The sequence below is a fragment of the Fistularia commersonii genome, chromosome 19 (genome assembly GCF_037954325.1).
Source record: "Fistularia commersonii isolate RoL2024-O1a breed Wild chromosome 19, RoL_Fcom_v1.0, whole genome shotgun sequence".
NCBI classification, from domain to species: domain Eukaryota; kingdom Metazoa; phylum Chordata; class Actinopteri; order Syngnathiformes; family Fistulariidae; genus Fistularia; species Fistularia commersonii.
In genome coordinates, this window is record NC_141302.1 from 85,869 (window position 1) to 108,621 (window position 22,753).

Below are 22,753 nucleotides of genomic sequence, written 5' to 3' on the forward strand. Positions count from 1 at the left end.
CGGATGAGGGCTGAAACGTCTTCCGGTGAAGAAATTCAAGTCCAGTTGCCAGGACAAGAATTCTCCATGACCTGGATCTTATGTATGTGTGTAAGTGTGGTTATGTGTGTGGCCACAGTGTGAAGACAAAAAATACTCAAAAGATTCTGACTTCAAGCTCTTTACTCGGAAAGCCAGGTAGAAAACCAAGCCACCGTGACATGGAAACGACCGGGGCGAAGCATCGGCGGCGGGTGGCGGAGAAAACGCCATGCCACGGTAAACACTCACATCTGCTTGGCTGCTGAGCGTGGCCTCCACGCCACCAGGGGGCGGCAGAGAGGCAGGACACTAGAAGCTGCAGACTTTCCTTCCTATGCAGCCCAGCGCTACGGCTCACGAGGCCTGTCCTCGCCTACCCCGACCCTTCCAGGACTCAAGGTTCCAAGGGGCAGAAGAAGGTCGTTTTTCACCAAGGTGTTAAAAATGACCAATCGTCGAACCTTCAAATGGTTACATAATGTCCCAAATAACCGATCGAGAGCCGTGAAAGGACTCCTTTGGTAAATAGTTACAGTTAGCTGACGCGGAGCTCCGAGTTCTGACTAGTTCTGACGGTGACGCTGGAGGTGGGAAGGTTAGTGTGGGTTTGCAGGTCACCTGCCAATCACAGGTGATTGACAGGTGACCGGGTTAAGGCCCTCCCCCTGAGCGCGTTGATAATGCAGCGACCGATGGACGATACATACATCAAATAAACGCTTCGATTACTTCACAAGCGGTAGCCAAGACATCGGCCACAGCTGAAGATCTTTGATAGTGTTCGATAAAGGTTATAGTTTACGGGCAAAGCTGGAGTGAAAATGGAGCGTGTTCTGATTTAATGCGATAAACGATAGACACGTAAGTACAGAAATCAAGAAACATTCGTGACGATCAAATGATATGGAACGGCCTAGAAGGGTTTCAATATCCGACCAATAGAGGGAATTAAAAAAAGAGTTTGACTGATGACACTGGAGCTAAAGACTGTCTCTCCCTTTCTAAGTCTTCTGTGAAAAATGAAATCCCCTACTCCTTTTCTACTTCTTTGGTGGGCTCGGCCTCCGGGGCCGGGGCTTCGCCCGGCCGGTCGCTCGGCGGCGGCACCAGCTTGCTCTCCAGCCGGGTGACCCGGTGCTTGAGTTTGCTGTGAGTGGCCTCGTGTTCGGCCAGCAGACGGGCGTATCGGGTCTGCAGGCTGTCCAGCGTGCCGGTCATGCGATCCACCTTCTCCTCGATCTCTTTGGGGTCGGGACCCTGCGCCGCCACCTGCGGGGACGACCGGGCAAACGGGAAAAAGGTGCGCGTCAATTCTTCCTCCGAGAATTCTCGGGAGCAATTCGCAAAAGTAGCTGGGGTGACGATCACGCGGTACGTGAAGCGCCTTCATCTGAAACCCGCTCATGTTCCCGGCATTTTTGGGCTGAGGTTTTCCGCACGAACGGCTTTCTTCCAACGAAGCGAGAACGCCGAGCGGCTCCACCGACGTTGCGTCAGATGCAGGCTTTCGGTCACCCGTGGTTTTCCCGCAGACCAGAAGGCCGTCGTGTCACGTGACCCACCTCCAGGTCCAGCAGACCGTCCTTCATCAGGATCTGCCTCCCTTTCTCCTCCAACATGGCTTTGGCGTCAGGATACTCCGTCAGCGCCTCCATCAGGTCGTCCTTGGAGAGGCAGAATAGGTCGGAGTAGCCGATGCTCCTGATGTTCGCCGTCCTGCGGTTTCCTGCTTTGCTGCCTGCAGGGAAGAAAGGAGGTGTGTTGTTTTGGGCGAAAACCGGACCGGCTGCTCATGGCCGCCACGGTGACCCGTTTTCCTCACATTTACCCGGAAAACATACGGAAAGTCACAGGTGTAGGACATGCAAGCGGCTCACTTCCACCGAGAGCAGGTCTGATGGAACGGCCCGTCCCGGTACCTTTGATGGCCAGGATGCTGATCTCTCCAAAGTAGCTCCCGTCGCTCAGGACAACGAACTGCTTGATGCCGTCGTCAGCGACGACGGCCAGCTTCCCCTCCTTGATGATGTACATCTCTCGGCCGATGTCGCCCTTCTTGCAGATGTAATCCCCGGGACTGTAGACCTGGGGCTGCAGCTTCAGCACCAGCTCCACCAGCAGGCCGGCCTCGCAGTCGGCGAAGATGCGGACCTGCGGGAGGAGAACCGCAGACGCTGCTTCGACCCGAGACTCCAGCAGCTTCCACGACAACCTCAACTCCGGGCCCGAGCCCGTCTCCAAGTAGCTCCCCAAAAGCCCGCGGCCGCCATGTGTTACCCGAGAAAACACCGCCGCCACCCTGACCCCGGAAGAGCGTTCGTCCCCTGAGGGAGAAACATGTGAGATGCGAGACCTTCTTCAGGGTGTCCAGGTGCACGTTGATGGCGATCTCCGCCCTCAGTTTGTCCGGCAGGTACTTCAGGACCTCCCGTTCATCCACCGCCTTCTTGTTTGTCCACAGGAAGTCAAACCATTTGATGACACGCTTCTCCAGGTCCTTGGTCACCTGAGGGGCGGAGGCAGCTTGAAGGGTGGCCTTCGCACCGGCGCCGTTCGGTCTGGCCGAGGAGGCCGGGCCACACACTGACCTTCCGGAAGCTCATGTACTGCTTGATGGCGTCGATCCGAGCCTGGAAATCTGCCCTGGCCGCGTTCATGTTGGTGATCATGGAACCCACGTTTCCCACGATGGTGGCGAAGATCAGCACGCCCACCTGGAGGACAGAGGAGAGCAGGAAGAGCTCAGCCCGGCCGGAGGTCCTCTCGCCGTCACAAAGACGACCGCCTCTTCTCCTGCCGACGGGAAACCGAGCTAAACGGCAACTTCTCCCTTCTTCCCGCGGGTCCTCGAAGGCCCCGGCTGACGAGCCTCACACCCACCAGGAAGTCGGTGACCACGAAGAAGTACTCGGAGTTCTCCACGGGCGGCGGCGTCTCTCCGATGGTGGTGAGCGTCAGCGTGGACCAGTACATGCTGTAGGCGTACTTCCTCACCAGCCGGCCAAACTCGGGGTCGGCGGGGTCGGGGTAGACGAAGCGGTCCGAGCCGAAGCCTGCAGAGATACCGCCGCACGTAAGAGGGACACCCGGACCCCCCGGACCCCCCGGACCCCCCTGGACCCCCTGGACCCCCCTGGACCTCCTGGACCCTACCGATAGCCTTGGAGAAGGAGTAGTAGAGGCAGGCGTTCCAGTGGATGATGATGACAATGTACATGACAAGGTTGGAGATCCGAAGGGCGTTCGGGTAGTTGGTCCTGGTCTCTGTCCGCTGAAAGAACTCCAGCATCCTGAGGACCAAGGTCAAAGGTGGCTGAGCTTCCAGGGTATGTGTGTGTGTGTGTGTGTGTGTGTGTGTGTGTGTGCGTGTGTGTGTGTGTGTGTGTACCTGTTGAAGCGCAGCAGTTTGTTGAGGCGGATCTCGGGAAAGGTGACGCCCAGGTAAAGGTACAGGAGGTCTGTGGGAACCATGGAGGCCAAATCCAGCTTAAACTGGAAGCTGACCATGTAACGTTCTCGCAGCTTCTGCTCATCCTTCACCAGCAGGCCCTGCTCCAGGTAGCCTGCAGACACACCTCAACGTAAGGTAGTGTGAGTGTGTGTGTGTCTGTGTGTGTCTGTATGTGTGTGTGTTCACACCAGTTCTGGTTCTGAAGATCATGTCAGCCACGTATGTCAGGTCACAAATCAGGTCTATGAAGAACCAGTACTTGAGATAGTCCGTCTGCAGCTCCTCAAAACACGCCCTGCCACACACACACACACACACACACACGCACGCACGCACACACACCCACACACAGAATCATTGTTTGGAAGCTCCTGACTGGAGCGGAGGTCATGTGACCGGGCCTCACCTGGCGATGATGAAGGTCCAGTTGTACATGACGGGGATGGTGATGATGGCCAGCCAGTAGTAGTAGGTGTTCGATGCAGGGTCGAACACCGTGATCTCCTTGGGTCTGGACAGATGATCGGAGATCATCATCATCTCAGTTTTGGAAACATGATCGAAATGTATGGATGAAACTCACGCTGCCTCCTTCTCCTTCTCTTTCTTCTCCTTCTCCTCTTTCTCCTTCTTCTCCTTCTCCTCCTTCTCCTTCTTCTCCTCCTTCTCCTTTAGTTTTCTCTCCTTCCTCTCCTTCTTCTCCAGCTTCTCCTTCCTGCACAACAATCAGGTCATTTCAAAGTCAGACTGCTTCCCCTTTTGCCCGGCGGCTCAAGTGGAGAAGAAGCCTTCATGCACGAGAAGGAGCTGGAGACGGGCTGAGACCTCCTAAACAGGACATCAAATTGACAGCGGCGTTGGAACTCACTCCCTCCTCTCTTTCCTCTCCTTCTTCTCTTTCTTCTTCTTCTTCTTCTCTTCCCTGGAAGAAACATGAAACATCTGAGCTTGTGGCCTTCAGCCCATCTGTTTGTAGAAAAGCTCCGGTCCCGAAGGCCACGAGGCGCCGCTGCCCCGGACCCTCGGTGTGTGTTCCTCACTCTTTGTCGTTGTTGTTGCTGTTGTTGAGGTTGAAGGGTTCTTCTGCTCCCGACCCTCCAGGAAACGCCGGGCTGTCGTTGGACGTTACCACGGAAACCAGTTGGCATCTTTATCGACAACGGTAGAGAAGAAGAAAGAAGAGACGCGAACGATGGGTAACGGGGTTCGACCTAGTGGGTCGGCAGGTCACCCTGCGGGCAGCTCCTTCCCCCGAGCCCGTTTCCATGACGACTCACCTGTGCCTCCCCCCCGCCCGCCCCGCCTCCTCCTCCTCCGGCAGGACGATGGTGGGCGGGGGCGGCGGGGGCAGCGGGGACACCCTGGCCATGGCGGCCAGCCTCCTGTCGGGTGACAAACACAGACATCCCATCATGGCTGCTCGTCCACGAAGGGGGTGTCGGGGGGGCGGAGGGGACCCCCAGATGAACGGCCCGACCCCCGAATGATTCCCCCTCACCTGTCACACCGTAATCCCTCGGTTCCTCTCACAGCCGGTGGCCATCCAATCTCATCGCCATGGAAACGGAGCGGTAGAACAGTCGTCTTGATACATGCACACACACGCACACACGGACACACTCACACCGACCTTTTTCACTCTGAAGACGAGAGAAAGTGAAGCTTCGAGGGACGAAACAGACCTGATGGAGATAAAGAGATTAGAGGGATGATGACTGACACACATGCACACACACACGCACACACACACACACGCACACACACACACATACACATACACACACTCACACTCACACACAAAATGACAAATTTCCTTGTGCATAAGAAGTGAATTACCTCGTTGTTTCATAATAAAAAATGAAGAATAGTGGGAACCAAACCAGCGACGCCCTGGTGAGGGTGGAGGTGGAGGTGGGGGGGAAACCAGGTCAGAGATGTTATTAATTCCTGCTGAGTCACACACTTCGGTTTATTGGGATTAGATTTAGTGTGTGTGTGTGTGTGTATAAAGCTTGAGACACACACATTGTAATCTGAGGACGTCCGTGGTCCTTCAAGCACCAGGATTGGTCGGGTTTGTTTCTGGCAGCCAATCGGAGGAGGGTGACGGACCAACAGCTGCTTCTACGAAGGTGGCCAGAAGGGTGGCCGGCGAGGAGGAGGAAGAAGCTCCTGGAGGTCTTCACCGCAGACAACCTCCTGCCGAGGGTCGGTGCCCACACACCAACTCTTTTCTGTCCATGTCTTCATACTTGGACCTTCACGTGCAGACAGGGAGAAGGTTGATTCCCAGAGTGGATCTGGAGATTGAATTTAGGCGACACACCAGCGCAGAAGAAACCAAAAGGAACCGTGGAACCGAAGACCTTTGTGAGCCATCACTTCTGTCCTCTGGACGTTTCGGACCGTGTGGTGGCGTAGCAGGACCTCTCTGCAGCAGGACTCAGGCTGAGGATGATGGTCCAACGTTCTCTAGGTGGTGGTCCAACGTTCTTGCTGTGATGGTTTAACGTTCTTTATGTGGCGGTCCAGTGTTCTTGATCTGGTGGTCCGATGTTCTCTAGGCGATGGTCCGACCATCCAATCTTTCTCAGCTCTTGAACGACGGCTCTCGGATGTTTGTGAAATAAACCTCAAATAAAGTCTGGTTTTGCTGTGACAGGAACTGAAGTCCACACACACTGAAGACACTCGCCTTTTCAACACCTTTTTTATTGCAGGAAAACCTGAGTTCTTTTCCTGATACAAGAGACAGAGACTAATAGGAGGGTCTGAGCCAATAGGAGCGGGGCGGGGCCATGATGTCATCGGGTCATCGAGTTGGGGGGGGCAAAAATGGCAAAATGACCAATCGGAGCAGAAACAGTAAAATCATGTTTAAAAAGTGATACACGCTTCAGGTTACGACGGTAAATGACCTTAAAAAAACAGCCCCGAGCAGCGGGAGCACCCCAATACACCAAACCATTAACTAGTAGAGTGATGACATCACAGAGTAGGCGGGGTTAGAATACAAGCGGCAAATGAATACACGAAGGAAAAACAAAGAGCCAATCGATGCTGGAATAAAAAAATGAAATAAAATAAAATAAAAGGCGGGAGAATCGACAGACGGGCTTCCCATCAGTGTCGGCCGAGTGTCGCGATTGTCCCGTGATTGGTTGAGAGCAAAGCGCACGCTGACGGGCCTCCTCGGCCAATCAGCGCGAGATCCTGTTTTGGAGGCTCCTGTGAACGTTGCCGCCTTCGGACGCCACGAGATGTTTCTGGAAGCGAACGCAAACGTTCCCGGCCAGCGGATCCCGTCACGGAAACGGCGAGCGTCGCGACTGGAAGGGCTCTGATTGGAGCAGCACCTGTGGCTGGCGCTGCATCCCCCTCCCCACAGACAGGCCTCGCTGCTTCTCTTTAAAAACTTAAATTTAAAACTCTTGGAACGCAAGGCTCTGGGACGTCCGCGCGCACGCCGTCCGAACTCAACTTCGAACCCCAGGTTGCCGGGACAACCCTCTTCCGTATACATGGGTCACATCCGCGCTCGGCCCACGCTATGATTGGTCGGCTACGGATGGGTGAGAAATTCACATCCTTCACGAAGATTTGTCGTCCTTTTGGTTTCTCGACGCCGTCGTCGAATTGACAGAACGCGGGTTCTTCCGCGCGCGTTCCCGGCTTTCAGGCGTGACCTTTGTCGCCGGGAAAAGTGAACACGTCTGACCTTCAGACCTGACCCTTCTCACTTCTGATCGCTTCCTTCCTGTCTCACTCAGTTCCACCTCCTCAAACCTCCTCCGCTCGGACCGGTCGGGATCGAACGGGTCTTCCCACCTTCGACCTGCTTCTGTCCTCCTTCAGTTCCGAGAATTCAGTTCCTAGAATCCCTCGCTCCTTCGCCTCCTTCTGGCCTCTCACGCTCCAAAGGTCAGTGAGCTTCTGTAACGGGGATAACGTGAAGACCAGATTCACGCACACAATGGTTCCTCACGCTTGAAAACAAACACATAATTGTACAAAGCTCTTCCTCCTGTCCGATATCGTCGCAGTGCCGCGCGCAGCGGTGCGTCCGGCGGCTCTTTGGTTTGGACCGGAGCAGCATTCAAGTCTCGCGGGTAAGCAGGACTCCTTTGAGCACTGGTGGTTCAGTAGCAGTGAGTGTCCTGGAGGTGGCAGGTCAGAGATGCCCGAACAGCTTTGGCCTGACCTCCACCTTGAAGAAACTTCAGAGACAGAAACGCCCGAGCCTGTCTGTGACTTTCAGAAGGTGGAGATCATCTCGACCACCAGCGAGGGTGCCTTTGGTCTAAAGGGACTCCATGGCGACTTGAATGCTGACCCCTTAAGGCTCTGCTAACCTTGGCTAGCTCCTGTTTACCTCTGCCATCGCTCATCACTTTTCACAATTTCAAACGAGCCTCGCTGATGTTTAAGACAGGCTAACACAGTATCCTGATTAGCCCCCCGGGGTACCACGGTGTGCCGGTTTGCCCGCTGGGATAACAAGGTGCGCTAGTTAGCCATTCAATGTTCATGCAATCGACCTTCTGAAAAAACCTTCCTTTCTCCTGTTAGCTTCCAAAGGAGGCTAACAGCAGCTAGCCTTGTTAGCTAATGCCAATATTAGAATATCAGTGATCAATCACCAGTTTAACTCCATCAATCTGTAGCAGACTTGCTGTTTGACAACAAGTTTTAAAAACAGTGTTACTATGGTTACAGCTAACCTGTGCTAACATGCTAATGGCAAGCCAGCACACACGCACATACACACACACACACACACACACACATGCGCAGACACACGTGCACGCACTCACGCACGCACGCGCATACACACACACACACACACACACACACACACACACACACACACACACACACACACACACACAGGGTTTCTGTCCTCCGGCCAATCATTTGACGGAGGCACAGAGTCAGAGGTCAGAGGTCAAATGGGCATGTCCTTGTTTTTCAGATCTGGCGCGCTGAACTGTCGCCTCATGCGCGGGGGGGTGGCAAAGCCCCACCCGGGGGGCGGCCCCGCCCCCAGCATCATGTCTGGGGCGGGAGGCGGGGCCCTGGGCAGGGCGTGGAGGGGGGGGAAGGGGCCGGGCTGGAATGGCGGGTTGTGGGGGTTGTAGTACGGGTGATGGATCCGGGGGTTGAAGTGGAAGCCGCCGTCTCTGTCCTGCCCCCCGCCTCCGCTCCGCCCCCGTTCGCCCCCCGGCCCGGGCGAAGCCCCGCGGCGCGGGCGCGGGCGTCCCTGCTGTTGCTGGTCGTCGGGGCGCCCCGAGGCCGAGCTGTCCAGAGAGTTTCGCCGGTAACGGCGTTGATGGCCGCCCGGCTGATGAGGCGGATGGAAGCTGCCTTGGTTGCCATGGTTACGCTGCTGCCAGTTGCGGTGGGGACTGGGGGTGCGCATGCGAGGGGGCGGAGCCTGGAAGGGGAGGGGCAGCAGAGCGGGGGGCTGACACTGGGGGAGGGGCGGGGACGGCGAACCCTTCTCCTCTCTCGGCTCCGCCCCTTTCCCGGCCTCCTCCCCGAGCCCCAGGGCCTGCAGCGCCACGCTGGCCGGTCCCCATGACAACCGGTGGGCGGGGTTGCTCTTGAAGGGGAACTTCAGCTTACACTCCTGGGGAGGGATAAAGCGGCCGGTGCCGGGCAGATGGACAGGGACGGGGGTCGGGGGGGCACTCTGACCTGGGGGGGGGAGACGGGGGGGAACGTCAACATCGACAACGACAACATTATCAGCGGCGGCGGCAAAAAAGACGACGACAACATCGGCATCATCCTCCGCATCATCGACGAGTCCGGGTCACCGAAGCGGCCGGTGAGGGGCGTGACCTTTGACCCCCGGGAGGAAACACGGCTCCTCACCCTGGTTGAGGCCGCGCAGCTTCTTGCTGATGTTCTGCTGCTGCAGGTTGAGGAGACGCTGCTGTTCCTGCTTGAGCCAGCGGAGGCGCCCCCTCCTGAAGGCCGGGTCCTCGTCCATCAGCCGCTGAACTCTGACTTCGGGGATGTCTGTGCTCTCGCTGGCTCCGCCCACCTCCCTCTGCAAGGCTCCGCCCTCCTCTCCGTTCACCTCGTCCTGAGGACAAAACAAGTTGTCCAAGTACAATTTAGGTCCGTGTTGAGGGGGAGGGGCTTGATGGTGTGTGTGTGTGCGTGCGTGTGTGTGTGTACCTGGACAGGTATGATGCTCTCCATCTTGATCATCCTGTCTCTCAGAGCTTTGATCTCCTCGTCCTTCATGTTGTTCTGCAGCTTCACTTCCTGTTGGAGAACTAGCGTCAGCTGCTGACCCTTGACCCCTGACACCCCCCCAACTCACACACTCACCTGCAAGATGTCCGTGAGCTTATCGATGTGTGCCTTCAGGTCGTACATCTTGTTTTTGTCTCCGCCCCCCTCGCCGGGCTCCGCCCCGCCATCGCCCCCCTCCTCGGTGGGCGGGCTCCTCTCCTCGCCGATGCCCACGGTGTCGCACACGTCCTGCGCCACGGCGCGCCAACTGTCCTTCTCGCCGGCGTCCTTCTTGGCGTACATGCGGCAGAGCTCCTTCATCTTGACAATGGACAGCGCCTCGATCTCCTGACGCGAGTGGCGGAAGTCTCCCAGCGCCACCTGGTGGGAGAACGGCCGCTTCACACCTTCATCGGAGCTCGGAAGGAAGTGTGTGTGTTTGTGCGTGTGTGTTTGTGCATGTGCGTGTATGCGGGAGACACACCTCGTAGCAGATCTCTTTAACCGCCTGCATGCGCAGATCCTCCATGGTGACCCGTTTAGGGTCCTTGCTGATGCGCCTCCTCTGGGGGATCTGGTAGACCCGCAGAGGCTCCCGCCTCTTCCCACTGCTGGGGAGGCCACAGCGCTTCACGATGGACTGGACCTGCATCAAGACATGAAGATCCAGAGACCCGAGGACTCAGCGGGACCGTCATCGTATTATCCGATTCCTTCGGCTTTGGTTAGAAGCTTGGTGTTTGTCCGATCCCGGGACTTGCGGACCAGGATGAAGATCCCAGGATCTGCGGACCAACCTTGTTGGCGGGTAGTTTTTCTCTGAGGGACGAAATCAGCCTCCAGCTCTCCTCACAGGAACGCTTGTCCGAGTCATCGCCGCTGTCACTGTCTGCATACTGGAGACAGACGGGAGGAGAGACAGAGGGGCGGTCAGTCTGGCGGCGGCAGCCGGAGACAGCGATCGGACGGTCGAGGACGGACCAGTCGATGTTGTTCCAGCAGCAGGTCGGCCTCTTCCTTCTCGCGGCGGTACTGGGTCTCCATGTCCTGCAGTCTGAGACAGAAGAACACGCTCAGCGGAGGTCCCGAGCAGGCGGGGGCGCCGCCCGCTTCGGATCTCTCTCGGACCTTTTCTCCATCTCCAGCTTGATGTCGATGCCTTGCTTCTCCAGCAGCTCCCTCTGAGCGTAGTTCCAGTCCTCCGGCTCCCCCTGCTGGTCCAGGGGGGCGCTGCGCTCTCGCTCCAGCCGGGCCTGCTCCGGGTGGTTGAAGCGGAACACGTGGTTCTTCCCCATCACGATGCGGTTGCCTAGCGACGACCGGTAGGAAGACGGGGCGTCACGCGACAAGCCGAGGCGGGGGTCGCGCCTCCGCCTCGGCCTGAGCGTTCCCACCTTGCTTCAGCACCACGGCGTCAAAGATCTGCTTCCCGTTGACGTACGTCTCTGCACCCACCAGGGGCTCCAGGGTGACCGCCACTGACATGAAGCAGGAAACACACATCTTTCATCAGGAAACACAACCAGACGCCCCGATCACGTCTGGGGTCCAAACCACCATCCGATCCACATCTGATCTACATCTGATCCACATCTGATCTACATCTGATCCACATCTGATCTACATCTGATCCACATCTGATCCACATCTGATCCACATCTGATCTACATCTGACCTTCATCTGCTCTGCATCTACATCATCATTCTTCATCTCCAGGTACCAGATCTATCAGACGTGATCAGGGCATTGCTGATGAGACACTGAGGTTACCATGGTAACCGGGAGTCATTAGAAGTTATACCTGACAGACTTCCTGGCAGCTTTTAGAGAGAAAGAGAGAGAAGTGACAGTCACTGCGAGTACACACACATGTGTGCGCAAGCGCGCGCACACACGCACACACACACACACACACACACACACAAGGCGTCGCCGGGGAGCGTAGCTGTGCAATCACGATTGTAAGGCAGTGTTTGTAATGCGCTCTCCAGTGGAAGCTCTCTCTCTCTCGCTCAACCGCAGGAAACGGTGACATCATCTGACCAACCTTCTCCCTGCTCATTGGTCTCATTGACAAAAACACAATGGATCTCCTTGATGAAGTGGCCCGACAGCTTGATGTCCACGTCCTGCTGGCCGACCCTGAGGAGCAGACGGACAGGCGGGTGAGAGACAGACGGACAGACGGATCGGTAAGAGACAGACAGACATGTGAGACAGACGGACAGAAAGAATGAGAGACAGACGGACACACCTGGTGATTCCTTCCTTGATGTAATAAATGAGACACTCTGACATCAGGGGGTCTTCATTCAGGTTGACCAGGTGAGGGGTCTGAAACACACACACGCACACACACACACTCAATGACCCGCTTTCTGTGTGTCCATCTATGTCATGTGACCCGGGAGACGAGTCCCCAGAGATCCCCCCGACCTTTGCCCTCCTCAAACACCTTCTGATCCCTTTGAGTCTGAAGGCTTCCCAACACGAGGGCTTTCAGAGAGCTAGATTGTGACGCCGTGGGACGGCGGTCAGAACTTTGTGGAGAAACCCACCCCTTTGGGAGAGAAGACCCCCAGCGTTCCCCCGTCTTCCTTGATGGACACGCCCATCTCGGCCAGCAGCGCCTCCCTGACGGATCACAGACCACAGCTTTAGTTCCTGACCAGAGGTCACGCCGAGGTCACGCCGAGGTCACGTCGAGGTCACCTCTCCAGGCGAATGGACTCCGTCTTCCTCAGCTTCTCCTCCCAGGTCTCGTTCAGCTCGGCGATGATCTTCTCGGTCTCCTGCAAAGACAGGACGGCTCAGGCCCAAAGCCGAGGCTCCAACCTCCGGCCGAGGCTCGGCCTACCAGAAGCCTCTCCGCCGCCTCCTCCTTGCTGATGGGCTCCGCCGGGCCGGCGCCTTCTCCTTCCTCCCCGTCCTCTCCGTCCTCCAGGGGGCGGCCCGAGCCGTCTGCGGCGCCACCCATGGGCGCCGCCTCCTCACCTGCGGGGAGGAGGACGTCAGACACGAAGGAGGAGGTGGTCGCTGACCTTCTGTTGACGGACACCCCAAACGTCGTGGCCAAAGAAAGCGCAGAGACAGTATACAGTATTTTCACAACTATAAGGTGCACATAAAAGTCTTAGATATTCAGAGGATGAGGACTTCGATGATTAACAGTAAAATATGTGAATACCAAACTCAGTTTAGCTCCCGCTCTATTTTGAAATACGCACACTTGTATGCTTGTGTGTGTGTTGTTGTTGTAAGGCGGACGTAGTAGAGGACACCATGAGGACGTTAAAGGGGGAAGTGTGGGCCTGGATTGTATAGAAAACCCACGCCTTGTAATCAGGTGCACCTTATGGTTGTGATTTTAACTATTACTAGTATTTATGATTGTAACTATTATTAGTATTTATGAGTGTAACTATTAATAGTATTTATGATTGTTACTACAATTAGTATTTGAGTGTGACAATAATTAGTATTTGCGGTGATTATTGTTAGTAGTATTTAGGATTGTCACTAGTATTATTATTGACGAGGATAACTATTCGTATTATTGTGATTATTATTGACTGATGGACATTCAGCCCACATGGGGGGTTTGGAGGGTCCTGCTGACCACCAACCCCATCATCACTGAGAATTAGAGTCCGCACGCTTTCACAGCAGCAACACGGAGAACGTCGACACACACCTGGGAAGGCGCAGCAATCCGTCGGAGGCATCCCATTGGCCGAGAGCGAGGCCGCACGGACCCCTGCAGAAGAGGCGGGGCTACAGGAGGTCACTGGGAAGATGGAGGAGTGTGACGTCTGAACACCGAGGATCTCACGCATAATGGTTACATAACACACACACGCACGCGCGCACGCGCGCACACACGCACACACGCACACACACACACACACACACACGCACACACACACACACACACACACACAGCTGTTGTCTTTAAATATCCTGTAAAGATGCCACACATACCGGCTCCATGTTGCTGCTCAGTCATGGAGCCGCCCTGACAGGAGTGCTTCACAGTACACAGTACACAGTACTCAGTACTCAGTACAGAATACAGAGTACACAGTGTGTGCCACAAGTTACACAGTATACAGTACACGGGACACGGTACATGGCACACAGCAGAGTAGCTGTTATAAGGAATAAAATGTCTTTGTACACAGAGTACTTGTGTACCTGCTGTGGTGTGTACTTTACATGCACACCAGAAAAGTGTATTCTGTGACGTATGTGTGTACCTGAGCTGTGTGTGTGTTCACCCAAGTTGTGTGTGTGCTTGAGGCGTGGGTTGGGTGTACTAGAGTTTTGTGTGTTCCTGAGTTGTGTGTGAAGATGATTTATTATTTTTATTATTGTATTATTATCTATTATTTAGCTGGGTTGTGTGTATGTGAGGTGTGCATGTATACCTTAGTTGTGTGTGTGTGTGTACCTTGGGTTTGCAGCAGCTCCTGCAGTCCCTGTGAGAAGAGCAGGTTCCTCAGCCGCTCCACCTCCCCCTTGAGCTCTCGTATGAGTTTGGCGTTGGGGTCCTCGTTGATCACGGCGTTGCAGCGGATCTGTTTGGCTCGATCGGCGTACCTGGAAGCACACGAGCTCGATGAGGTCCTCCGGACCTGCGCTAAGACGGACCACGGCGTACATCTCCACGGGTCTGACCTGAGGGTGCTCAGGGTCTCCTCGTAGTTGATGTCAGCAGGACTGAGAGCGGCGATCATGGCCGTTCGAGAGTTTCCTCCTGAAAGACAAACGCAACGGGTCTCACAGGAAGATCCAGGACCCGGTCCGGGTCCGGACCCCGGTCCGCTACCCAGTCCTGGTCCAGGTCCTGACCCTGGTCCAGTACAGGTCCTGGTCCAGGTCCTGACCCTGGCAGCTGCTCAGGGCTTTGCCGTGAGGAGTGGACCTCCCCCTGACTCCTCGCTGGCCTTCCTCGCGTTCTCTGCTCTGCTTCTAATCCGGGCTGATGTTTGGTCCATGACGGAGCAGATCCAGACGGGTTCCTGGACAGATTTATTGCCCGCCCGGTTCCTAGCGTTCTCCTGCAGCACTACGGCGTGAAGGTGCTCCTGATACTTGCCCAGGTTCTCCTTCAGCAGCCAGGTGAGGACCGAGTCTCTGTACGGGATGAAATCGCTCTTCCTCTTCTTGGTGCTCTGCTGCGTAGGAGAAGCTGCAGTCAGTGTCTGGGAGCATCTCTGAGGGGTTCCTGCTGATCGCACGTGCGTGCGTGTGTGTGAGTGTGCGTGTGCGTGTGGACAAACCATCTCGGCCAAGGCGGAGATGACCTTCCCCAGTGTGGTCAGAGACTTGTTGATGTTCGCTCCTTCCTGTTGGAGGAAGGACACGTTGAAAGCCGAGCCGACGGAGATCCGCCGCCGGGGCGCCGCCGCGACCACTGACCTTGAGCCGGGTGCCCTTCGCCCCCGAGGAGTCGGCGCGCTCGCTTCCCGCCAGGTCCACCAGGCTGATCTTACTGACCTGAGGACAGGTCACGGGAGGTTCGGACACAGAGGACAGATGTGGACTGGACCGTCCGAGTGGCGAGACGCTCACTGAGACGCCGTCTTGTCAGAGAGTCTCACCTTCTCCGTGTCGAGACCCGTCATCTGGTCGCGTCGCTTCTGCGTGAAGACGATGGTGAAGACGGCGTGCGACCTTGAAGACGTCTCGTTCATGTTGGTGGCTGCGACCGTCCTGCCGGCGACAAGGACACCCGGTCAGACCCGGAGGAGGAGCCCGTCGGACGGGAAGGACCGGAACCAACCGAGCTTTGTTCCCCGCGTCCATGAGGTCGCGGATGTCGCCGAAACCGGTCACGGCCAATTTGGACAGGTCCTCCACGTAGGGTCCCAGGATGGGATGCTCCCGGACCCGCAGGCTTCCCTGGGACTTGGGGCTGAGGAGGTCGCGGACACGCTCGCAGTAGATCTCCATGTAGGACACCTGCATGGGACCACAGACGTTCAGCCGCGCCGCCGGAGCAACATCTGACGCCGACCCTCGGCCCGCACGGCGTTTACCTCCACGGAGTAGGTGAGGTCGGGGTCCGTGTTTCCCGCCGTCCTCTCGAAGAGGTCCTCGCACATCTGGGCAGACGGAGAGCTCTCAGCTCACACACAAGCTCTGCATTACATTATCATATTTTCCACACTATAAGGCGCACCGGATTATAAGGCGCACCTTCAATGAATGGACTATTTTAAATAATTTTTCATACATAAGGCGCACCGCATTATAAGGCGCATAGAATAGAAGCTACAGTCGTGGCTGGGGTTGCGTTGGGCATCCACTAAATGGAGCTGCACTAAAGGGAATGTCAAGAAAACAGTCAGATAAGTCAAACTTTGTTAATAGAACACAAACCGACGTTCTGACAACTCCGTTCACTCCCAAAACAAGTTAGTGCGTTAACAATACGGTACCGTAAGTACCGGTAGCTCTTATCGGTATTTGCACCGCCTATGTTAAAACAATCAGTTCAAAGCTTTTCAAAACAAATGGAAAAAACAAAAGCACGAGAAGGATCGTCTCTAAATTCACTGAGGTTAAGTTGACATGCAGCACCGTTGTCTTCATTGGAATAGAGACCCACTGTTGAACTTTGACCTCTAACTGTATCCATCTCACTCGGTTCCCTCGGAAACTCGGTTCGGTCTTCTTTACTCGGCGCGGGTCGTCTTGTTTCCTCCACTTCCGCACCATTGCTTCGTTCATGTTGAATTCTCTGGCTGCTGCTCCTTTCCCATCTTCTTCTGCGTGACTGATGGCATGAGTTTAAACTGCGTCGCAAGCGTGTCTTTTGAAAGATGCCATTTTGGGGTCTTTATACACACGAGTGGTGGGACTGGAATTCCCCTTTACCGTTTTAACCACTGCTACTTTGGCTGCATGCACACACACACACACACAAACTTGCAAAATGGAAATGAAAATGCACACTTGGTGCAGTCATATATCCCAGCATGCACCGCGTGCTGCTTCTTCTACTGGAGAAAATGGAGTCGCGGCTGCTTCCTGTAGTTGCGAGACCTCTTGCGGCTCAATATTGATCCATATATAAGGCGCACTGGATTACAAGGCGCACTGTGGGTTTTTGAGAAGATTGAAGGCTTTTAGGTGCGCCTTATGGTGCGGAGAATATGGTACACATGTGGGGCAAAGGTCACCTGTGGGATGATGCCCTCCTGGCCGGGCTCCTGCTTCCCCATCATGGTGTAGCTCTTTCCCGCCCCCGTCTGGCCATATGCAAAAATACATACATTGTATCCTGGAACAAAGATATAACCCGGTTGTTTTCACCAAAGCAAAGCCATGGCAGACATTTTGGAGAAACAAGGTGACATCGATGGAAAAAGTACAAGCGCAGTGCAAATACCTCAGTACTCCCATTACACGTGGCTAAAGTACCGAGAAACCAGATTCAGCTTTCCTTGGTGAGGCTATATTTAAATGTTGTCATAAGCAGAATAATGTGAATTTAAATCTAAAAAAACCTTTTCAAATCAATGAAAAGCTAGCCATTTAAAGAATATTGAGTGTTTGTCATTTAGCATCAATGCTAACAGCTGTGGTGTTGATGCTACCAGCGGCGTCAGTGCTAACAGGCCGATCATCCAATCTAGTTGTTGTTGTCAGTCAAAGGCGTCTCGCTCGTCACAACATCTCACGCCGTCACGGGTTTCACCTTCGAAAGCGTGAAGCAGCATCTCTTCTCCGATGTCTTTGTACACCTGCGTCTGACACGCAAACCTGGGGTCGTCATCCTGTGCACGCACACGCACACGCACACACACACACACACACACACAATGTTAATTAGCAATTGTTTAGGGTTATTGTATGCATGTTTGTGTGTGTGAGTGTGTGTGTGTGCATATGAGTGGTATTGTTTACCGATGTGTGTGACCAGTAGGAGTAGTCGAAGGTGAAGTTCTTGGCTCCGTCTTTGGGCTGTTTTGGGTTAGAGATACCTGGAAGGAGAGACAGTCACAAATTCTTTGCTGTGGAGGATGAAGAAGAAGAAGAAGAAGGAGAAGAAGGAGAAAGAGGAGAAGAAGAGGAAGAAGAAGGAGAAGAAGACAATGACAATGGAGGAGCACAGGCGTCACTTTCTAGCAGAACATTTGTTCGCATTCTGTCTCTCTGCAGGTCCTTCTGTCCGTCCCTTTGGTAGATGTTGGTTTCACTCCTTGTTTGAGGTGAAGGAACTTCAGCGCTGATGTGGAGACGCTGCATGGCAGCCATGATACCAAGGCACAGAATATGATGTCACATCAACATCATATCCTGTGTAAAAGCTGCTTCTATTTGCAACCAGGTGTGTGTGTGTGTGTGTGTGTGGTGTCTTACATGTAGTGTTACCCTCCATCTGGATCACACACTTGGCACTGCGTCCCGTCTCTCTAGAGTTGAACGGGCGGACTCGAACCGCCACCTTCACAGATGCAGCCGCCATGATGGCTGAGCTCTGCTGAGAAGGCCTGAGGAGGAACAGAAGAACCTGGTGTGAATCCAAATGCTCTCTCTCTCTCTCTCTCTCTCTCTCTCTCTCTCTCTCTCTCTCTCTCTCTCTCTCTCTCTCTCTCTCTCTCTCTCTCTCTCTCTCTCTCTCTCTCTCTCTCTCTCTCTCTCTCTCTCATGAAACTCCTTTCTAGGTCTCCTCCTCCTCTCTTCCCTCTCTCTTTCTGGCCTCCCTTTCTGTCGTGGTCCTTCCTTCCTGCTCCCTTTCTTTCCCGCGTTGCAGTGTTTCCATCCAGTCCTTCACCTCCCCCTTCCTTCCTCCATCCCTCTCTCGCTTGCATTCCAGTCCAGTTATGTGTTTCCCCTGGAAAACAGACCTTTTTTATTCCGCTCATTTTCTCTTTCTTTCCCGTCTCGCCTTCCAGAGGCCAAACAAAGGCTGGAGGTGTTTGTTGGCCCTCAGGCCTGAAAACACACCTGTCTGCTTGCCATACCACTGTGTGTGTGTGTGTGTGTGTGTGTGTGTGTGTGTGTGTGAGTAGGATGTCATGCTGGTCCTCAGAGGAGACACAGATGTTTCAGACGTGTTGAGATGAAATGTCCAAAGATAGGGTGACGGCACCAGGAGCGTCACAGCAGAACTCAACCACAATCCGTCACCATGGAAACCAGAGGTTCCATGGTGACAGACCCTCACCTGGAACAGCAGCATCTTTCTGCCCACGGCAGGCGGACGGGCCGAGGCATCGAGGTGCCCTGACCCGAACCCAGGAAGGGGGGGAAGAGTGCAGGGGCAGAAAGATCTGACATTGTTGAGGACACCTCAAAGCAGGAGCATCCACAGGAGCTGGAGGTCTCCCACAGCATGCTGGGACACAGAGGACCTTCTCATCCTGAGGTCCCTCTGATTGGCCTTCTGGTCAGACCCGGAGGACACACTCCCTCTGATCACTGCTCACAACACACCACTCTGTGTGTGTGTGTGTGTGTGTGTGTGTTTTTGCTCTGTCACCACAGCTTTAACATGATGGAGACCAGATTATCTTACTTCATTGTGTGTGTGTCCCTTGAACAATCCACCTCATACCAGAGACTGAGAGCATCAAAGTAAGGCCAGACACACACACACACACACATACAGTGTGTGTGTGTGTGTGTCTGGTCCCACCGGTTCTGCTGGTTTCAACTCCAAACCTATCAGCTGTTCAAACACACAGGTCCTCAGCCCTGTGTTCCACTCTGAACCTCTGAACTTCCAGCTGGTGATTTGAGCAGAACCTCTGTCTGATGATGAAAAGTCCATTTTCACAGAGGCACATTTTCCTTCTTCTCAAGATGTTTCCCTGCAGTCCAAATCCAATCAGGGTCAAAGACAACAGTTTAATGTTTAATGGCCAAGGATCTCCAGGACCCCCCTGCTATACAGGACCCCCATGTTCTACAGAACTCCAATGCTCTCCAGGGTCCTCAGGAGCTCCAGGAATCCCAGTACTTGTTGAACCTGCCCCTGTGCAAGCAGCGACACCTCCGCACAGGAATCCATGAAATGTTCACAAAAGTTTCCTTGTGTGGCTCCGAGTTGATCAGGTGACCTGATCAATAACTCAGCACTCAATCAGCGATCAGGGTTTCTGACTGGATCGCACATGTTTAAAGAAACTGGTGGAGAAAGTAAGTTCAGTTTCTGGAACCTCTGAAGGAATGTGATAATGATGGGCTCCATACCACACACACACACACACACACACACACACACACACACACACACGTGAAGCAACAGAAATGATATTAAATCTGCTGTCTCTTCTCAGATTATGACCTGGATCAAACACACAGAGGACCTGCTGGCATTGTGTAGCTTTTGAATCCAAAATAATAAGTGGAAGATTGAAGGCCCCACTGATCCCAGACACTCTGTGGACTGTCATAACAACAAACACCACGGAGCTAAGAATATACACACACACACACACACACACACACACACACACACATTGCTGGGATGTTTGCTGACAAGCTAACTTTAGTCCCTCCAGCTAACTTAAGAGGCCTGTCCTGAGAGGAGGCACTGCGGACACTGACAGCTGAGTGGCCTTATTTACATTTCAGCTGACAAACACAGCTCCAGGTCCCCCAGAACCACACAGACCCCACAGAACCCACAAACCCCCCAGACCCCTCCAGACCCCTCCAGACCCCCCAGACCACACCAGACCCCTCCAGACCAGCCCAGACCCCGCTGGTCTAAGTGTCTGCACTGAGACCTCTGCTGGTCGGTTCCTCAGCGATGGAACCGACGGGGAGCGTCCGCTTGGTCCTGGAGGTTCGGACGCCTTTACGGACCACGACCTCCCGCTGCTGCTTCGCAGCCCGGAACCAGCTCCGAGGAGGCCCAGATCCAGAACCCTGCTCTTGGTTCCGGCGAACCTCGGGCTGTAACCCTGGAGGCCAGCTGGCCCGGCGGCCCGCGTCCACGCCGGGTCCGGGTCTCAGGCCGAAGCCCCGAGGAGACCCGCACGCTAGGCTAGCACGCTCTGCTCGTGCACGCGCCGCCGCAGCTGACGTCATCACGACGTTCACCGGAAACGCACGGGACCTCGACCGGACCACAACGCGCACGCGCACACGCTCCCCGTTTGACGAGGTCGGCCCGTCAAACGGGGAGTCGCGTACACGTACGTACGCGCGCACGGCCCAGACGGACGCGACTCACCGAGGCGTCGGAGGATCGGCGGCGGCTCGCGGCAGTGACGTAGCTGTGACGTCACCGTCCGGTCACGGAGAGGCCCGCGGCGGCGGCGGCGGGAGTCCGGGGGTCCGGGGGTCCGGGGGTCCGGGGGTCCGGCGGCGGGGGCCCGGGGGTCGCGGATGGCTCGGAGGAGGCCGGAGTTCGGGGCGCGCCGGTGGCCTGGCCGCGCGGCGGGACGTTCGTGCGTGCGTCCGTGCGGGCGCGTTCCCGTGACGGAAGCGCCGGCCAACCAGGAGGCCGCGGGGCGCGAGCGCCGGCAGGCCACGCCCCTCCCGCCCCTCCTCGACAGACGTCTCACTCTGATGGAAATCCTGCGCCGGAGCTTCCGACCGACCTCCGCTTAATGTTTACACATGACGAGCCTGGAGGAGCTTGGAGGCTCTAACCGATGATAACAGAAAAGCAACTCACTGGTGCACACTGTGTGGATATAGGATGCATACCGTGCGTACGGTGCATACTGTGTGTATGTAGGATGCATACAATGAATACAGCGTAAACAGTGAATCCAGAATACAGACAATAAAAAAACTTTCAATGCTGTCTGTCTCTCCATCCATTCATCCGTCCATTTATCGTCTTCACCCTTTGGCTTTTCCCATCAGGTGTCGCCACAGTGAATCCACCTTCTCCAACTCACCCTATTCTCTGGATCCTCCTCTCTCACACCAACTACTTTCATATCCTCTCTCACTACGTCCATAAATCTTCTCTTTGGTCTTCCTCCGGATCTCTTGCCTGGCAGCTCCAATTCCAGCATCCGTCTACCAATATATTCTCTATCCCTCCTCTGTCCATGACCCAACCATCTCAGTCTGGCTTCTCTGACCTTCTCTCCAAAACATCTAACATGTGCTGTTCCTCTGATGGACTCATTCCTGATCCTCTCCATCCTGGTCACTCCCAAAGAGAACCTCAACATCTTCATCTCTGCAACCTCTAGTTCTGCCTGCTGTCTTTTGGTTATTGTAACTGTTCTGTCTGTCCGTCTGTCCGTCCATCTGTAGATTTTGCAAACAGATGGACATGGCTGTAGTTAACACCTTTTTCCAGAAAAAACAGGAACATAGGGTAACTTATAAGAGCGGAGGTAGGAGCACGCAGGTAGACTACATCTTGTATCGACGAGGTTACCTGAAAGAGATCAGTGACTGCAAAGTAGTTGTAGGTGAGAGTGTAGCCAGACAGCATAGGATGGTGGTTTGTAGGATGACTCTGGTGACAAGGAAGATGAAGAGGACAAAGGCAGAGCAGAGGACAAAGTGGTGGAAACTGAAAAGGGAGGAGTGTTACATGGTTTTCAGGGAGGAGTTGAGAAAGGCTCTGGGTGGTCAGGGTGAGCTTCCAGATGATTGGACAACTACAGCTAGTGTTATCAGGGAGACAGGTAGAAGAGTACTTGGTGTGTCATCTGGAAGGAAAGTAGATAAGGAGACTTGGTGGTGGAATGAGGAAGTGCAGGAGTTATACAGAGAAAGAGGTTAGCGAAGAAGAAGTGGGATACTGAGAGGACTGAAGAGAACAGACAGGCGTTCAGGGAGATGCGGCGAAAGGTAAAGATAGAGGTAGCAAAGGCAAAACAAAGGGTTTATGATGACTTGTATGCTCGGCTGGATAGTAAGGAGGGTGAGAATGATCTATACAGGTTGGCGAAACAGAGAGATAAAGATGGAAAGGATGTACAACAGGTCCAGGTGATTAAGGATAGAGAGGGAAATGTATTGACAGATGCTAGAAGAGTGTTGGGAAGATGGAAAGAGTACTTTGAAGAGCTGATGAATGTGGAAAATGAAAGAGAGGCAAG

At 54.7% G+C, this 22,753-nt stretch overlaps 2 protein-coding genes across 6 annotated transcripts; both read right to left on the reverse strand.

Moving 5' to 3' along the window:
- Positions 1–129: 129 nt before the first annotated feature.
- cnga1b (cyclic nucleotide gated channel subunit alpha 1b) lies at positions 130–5,408 on the reverse strand. Its single transcript, XM_086165462.1, has 16 exons — positions 5,309–5,408; positions 4,971–5,154; positions 4,750–4,854; positions 4,513–4,620; positions 4,341–4,394; positions 4,056–4,187; positions 3,879–3,983; positions 3,661–3,767; positions 3,410–3,584; positions 3,175–3,311; positions 2,902–3,074; positions 2,610–2,735; positions 2,375–2,527; positions 1,941–2,172; positions 1,584–1,759; positions 130–1,290 (listed from the first exon to the last, which is right to left on the reverse strand). The coding sequence occupies exons 3-16, from the start codon at positions 4,839–4,841 to the stop codon at positions 1,051–1,053; spliced, it is 2,010 nt and encodes a 669-aa protein (XP_086021588.1). The 5' UTR covers positions 4,842–4,854; positions 4,971–5,154; positions 5,309–5,408; the 3' UTR covers positions 130–1,050.
- Positions 5,409–6,168: 760 nt separating this feature from the next.
- Positions 6,169–21,443, reverse strand: LOC147223130 (kinesin-like protein KIF1C). Of its 5 annotated transcripts, none has more exons than XM_086165459.1 (28): positions 20,914–21,443; positions 18,090–18,220; positions 17,634–17,710; positions 17,425–17,503; positions 16,907–17,007; positions 15,761–15,826; positions 15,505–15,683; positions 15,323–15,434; positions 15,141–15,218; positions 15,002–15,067; positions 14,818–14,893; positions 14,397–14,475; positions 14,170–14,318; positions 13,414–13,506; positions 12,577–12,713; positions 12,432–12,511; positions 12,278–12,353; positions 11,974–12,053; positions 11,767–11,861; positions 11,113–11,196; positions 10,847–11,027; positions 10,700–10,772; positions 10,516–10,614; positions 10,203–10,364; positions 9,815–10,099; positions 9,659–9,748; positions 9,350–9,563; positions 6,169–9,169 (listed from the first exon to the last, which is right to left on the reverse strand). In XM_086165459.1, the coding sequence occupies exons 2-28, from the start codon at positions 18,193–18,195 to the stop codon at positions 8,418–8,420; spliced, it is 3,669 nt and encodes a 1,222-aa protein (XP_086021585.1). In that variant the 5' UTR covers positions 18,196–18,220; positions 20,914–21,443; the 3' UTR covers positions 6,169–8,417. The 5 variants fall into 5 exon arrangements, with proteins under 5 accessions (XP_086021585.1, XP_086021582.1, XP_086021584.1 ...); XM_086165456.1 differs by having other exon boundaries at positions 14,818–14,896; positions 20,914–21,442; XM_086165458.1 differs by having other exon boundaries at positions 14,818–14,896; positions 18,090–18,564; positions 20,914–20,960.
- Positions 21,444–22,753: the final 1,310 nt, after the last annotated feature.

Bases quoted from the DNA above. Each gene is read 5' to 3' on its own strand.
- LOC147223130 (XM_086165456.1), bottom strand. From the start codon at position 18,195: ATGGCGGCTGCATCTGTGAAGGTGGCGGTTCGAGTCCGCCCGTTCAAC. The intron at 17,711-18,089 runs GTAAGACACCAC...CTCTCCTTCCAG, and splicing joins GATGGAGGGTAACACTACAT to GTATCTCTAACCCAAAACAG. The intron at 9,564-9,658 runs GTACACACACAC...TTTTGTCCTCAG, and splicing joins AGAGCATCATACCTGTCCAG to GACGAGGTGAACGGAGAGGA.
- cnga1b (XM_086165462.1), bottom strand. From the start codon at position 4,841: ATGGCCAGGGTGTCCCCGCTGCCCCCGCCGCCCCCGCCCACCATCGTC. The intron at 4,395-4,512 runs GTGAGGAACACA...TGTTTCTTCCAG, and splicing joins AGCAACAACAACGACAAAGA to GGAAGAGAAGAAGAAGAAGA. The intron at 2,173-2,374 runs GTCTCGCATCTC...CTCCTCCCGCAG, and splicing joins ACCTGGACACCCTGAAGAAG to GTCCGCATCTTCGCCGACTG.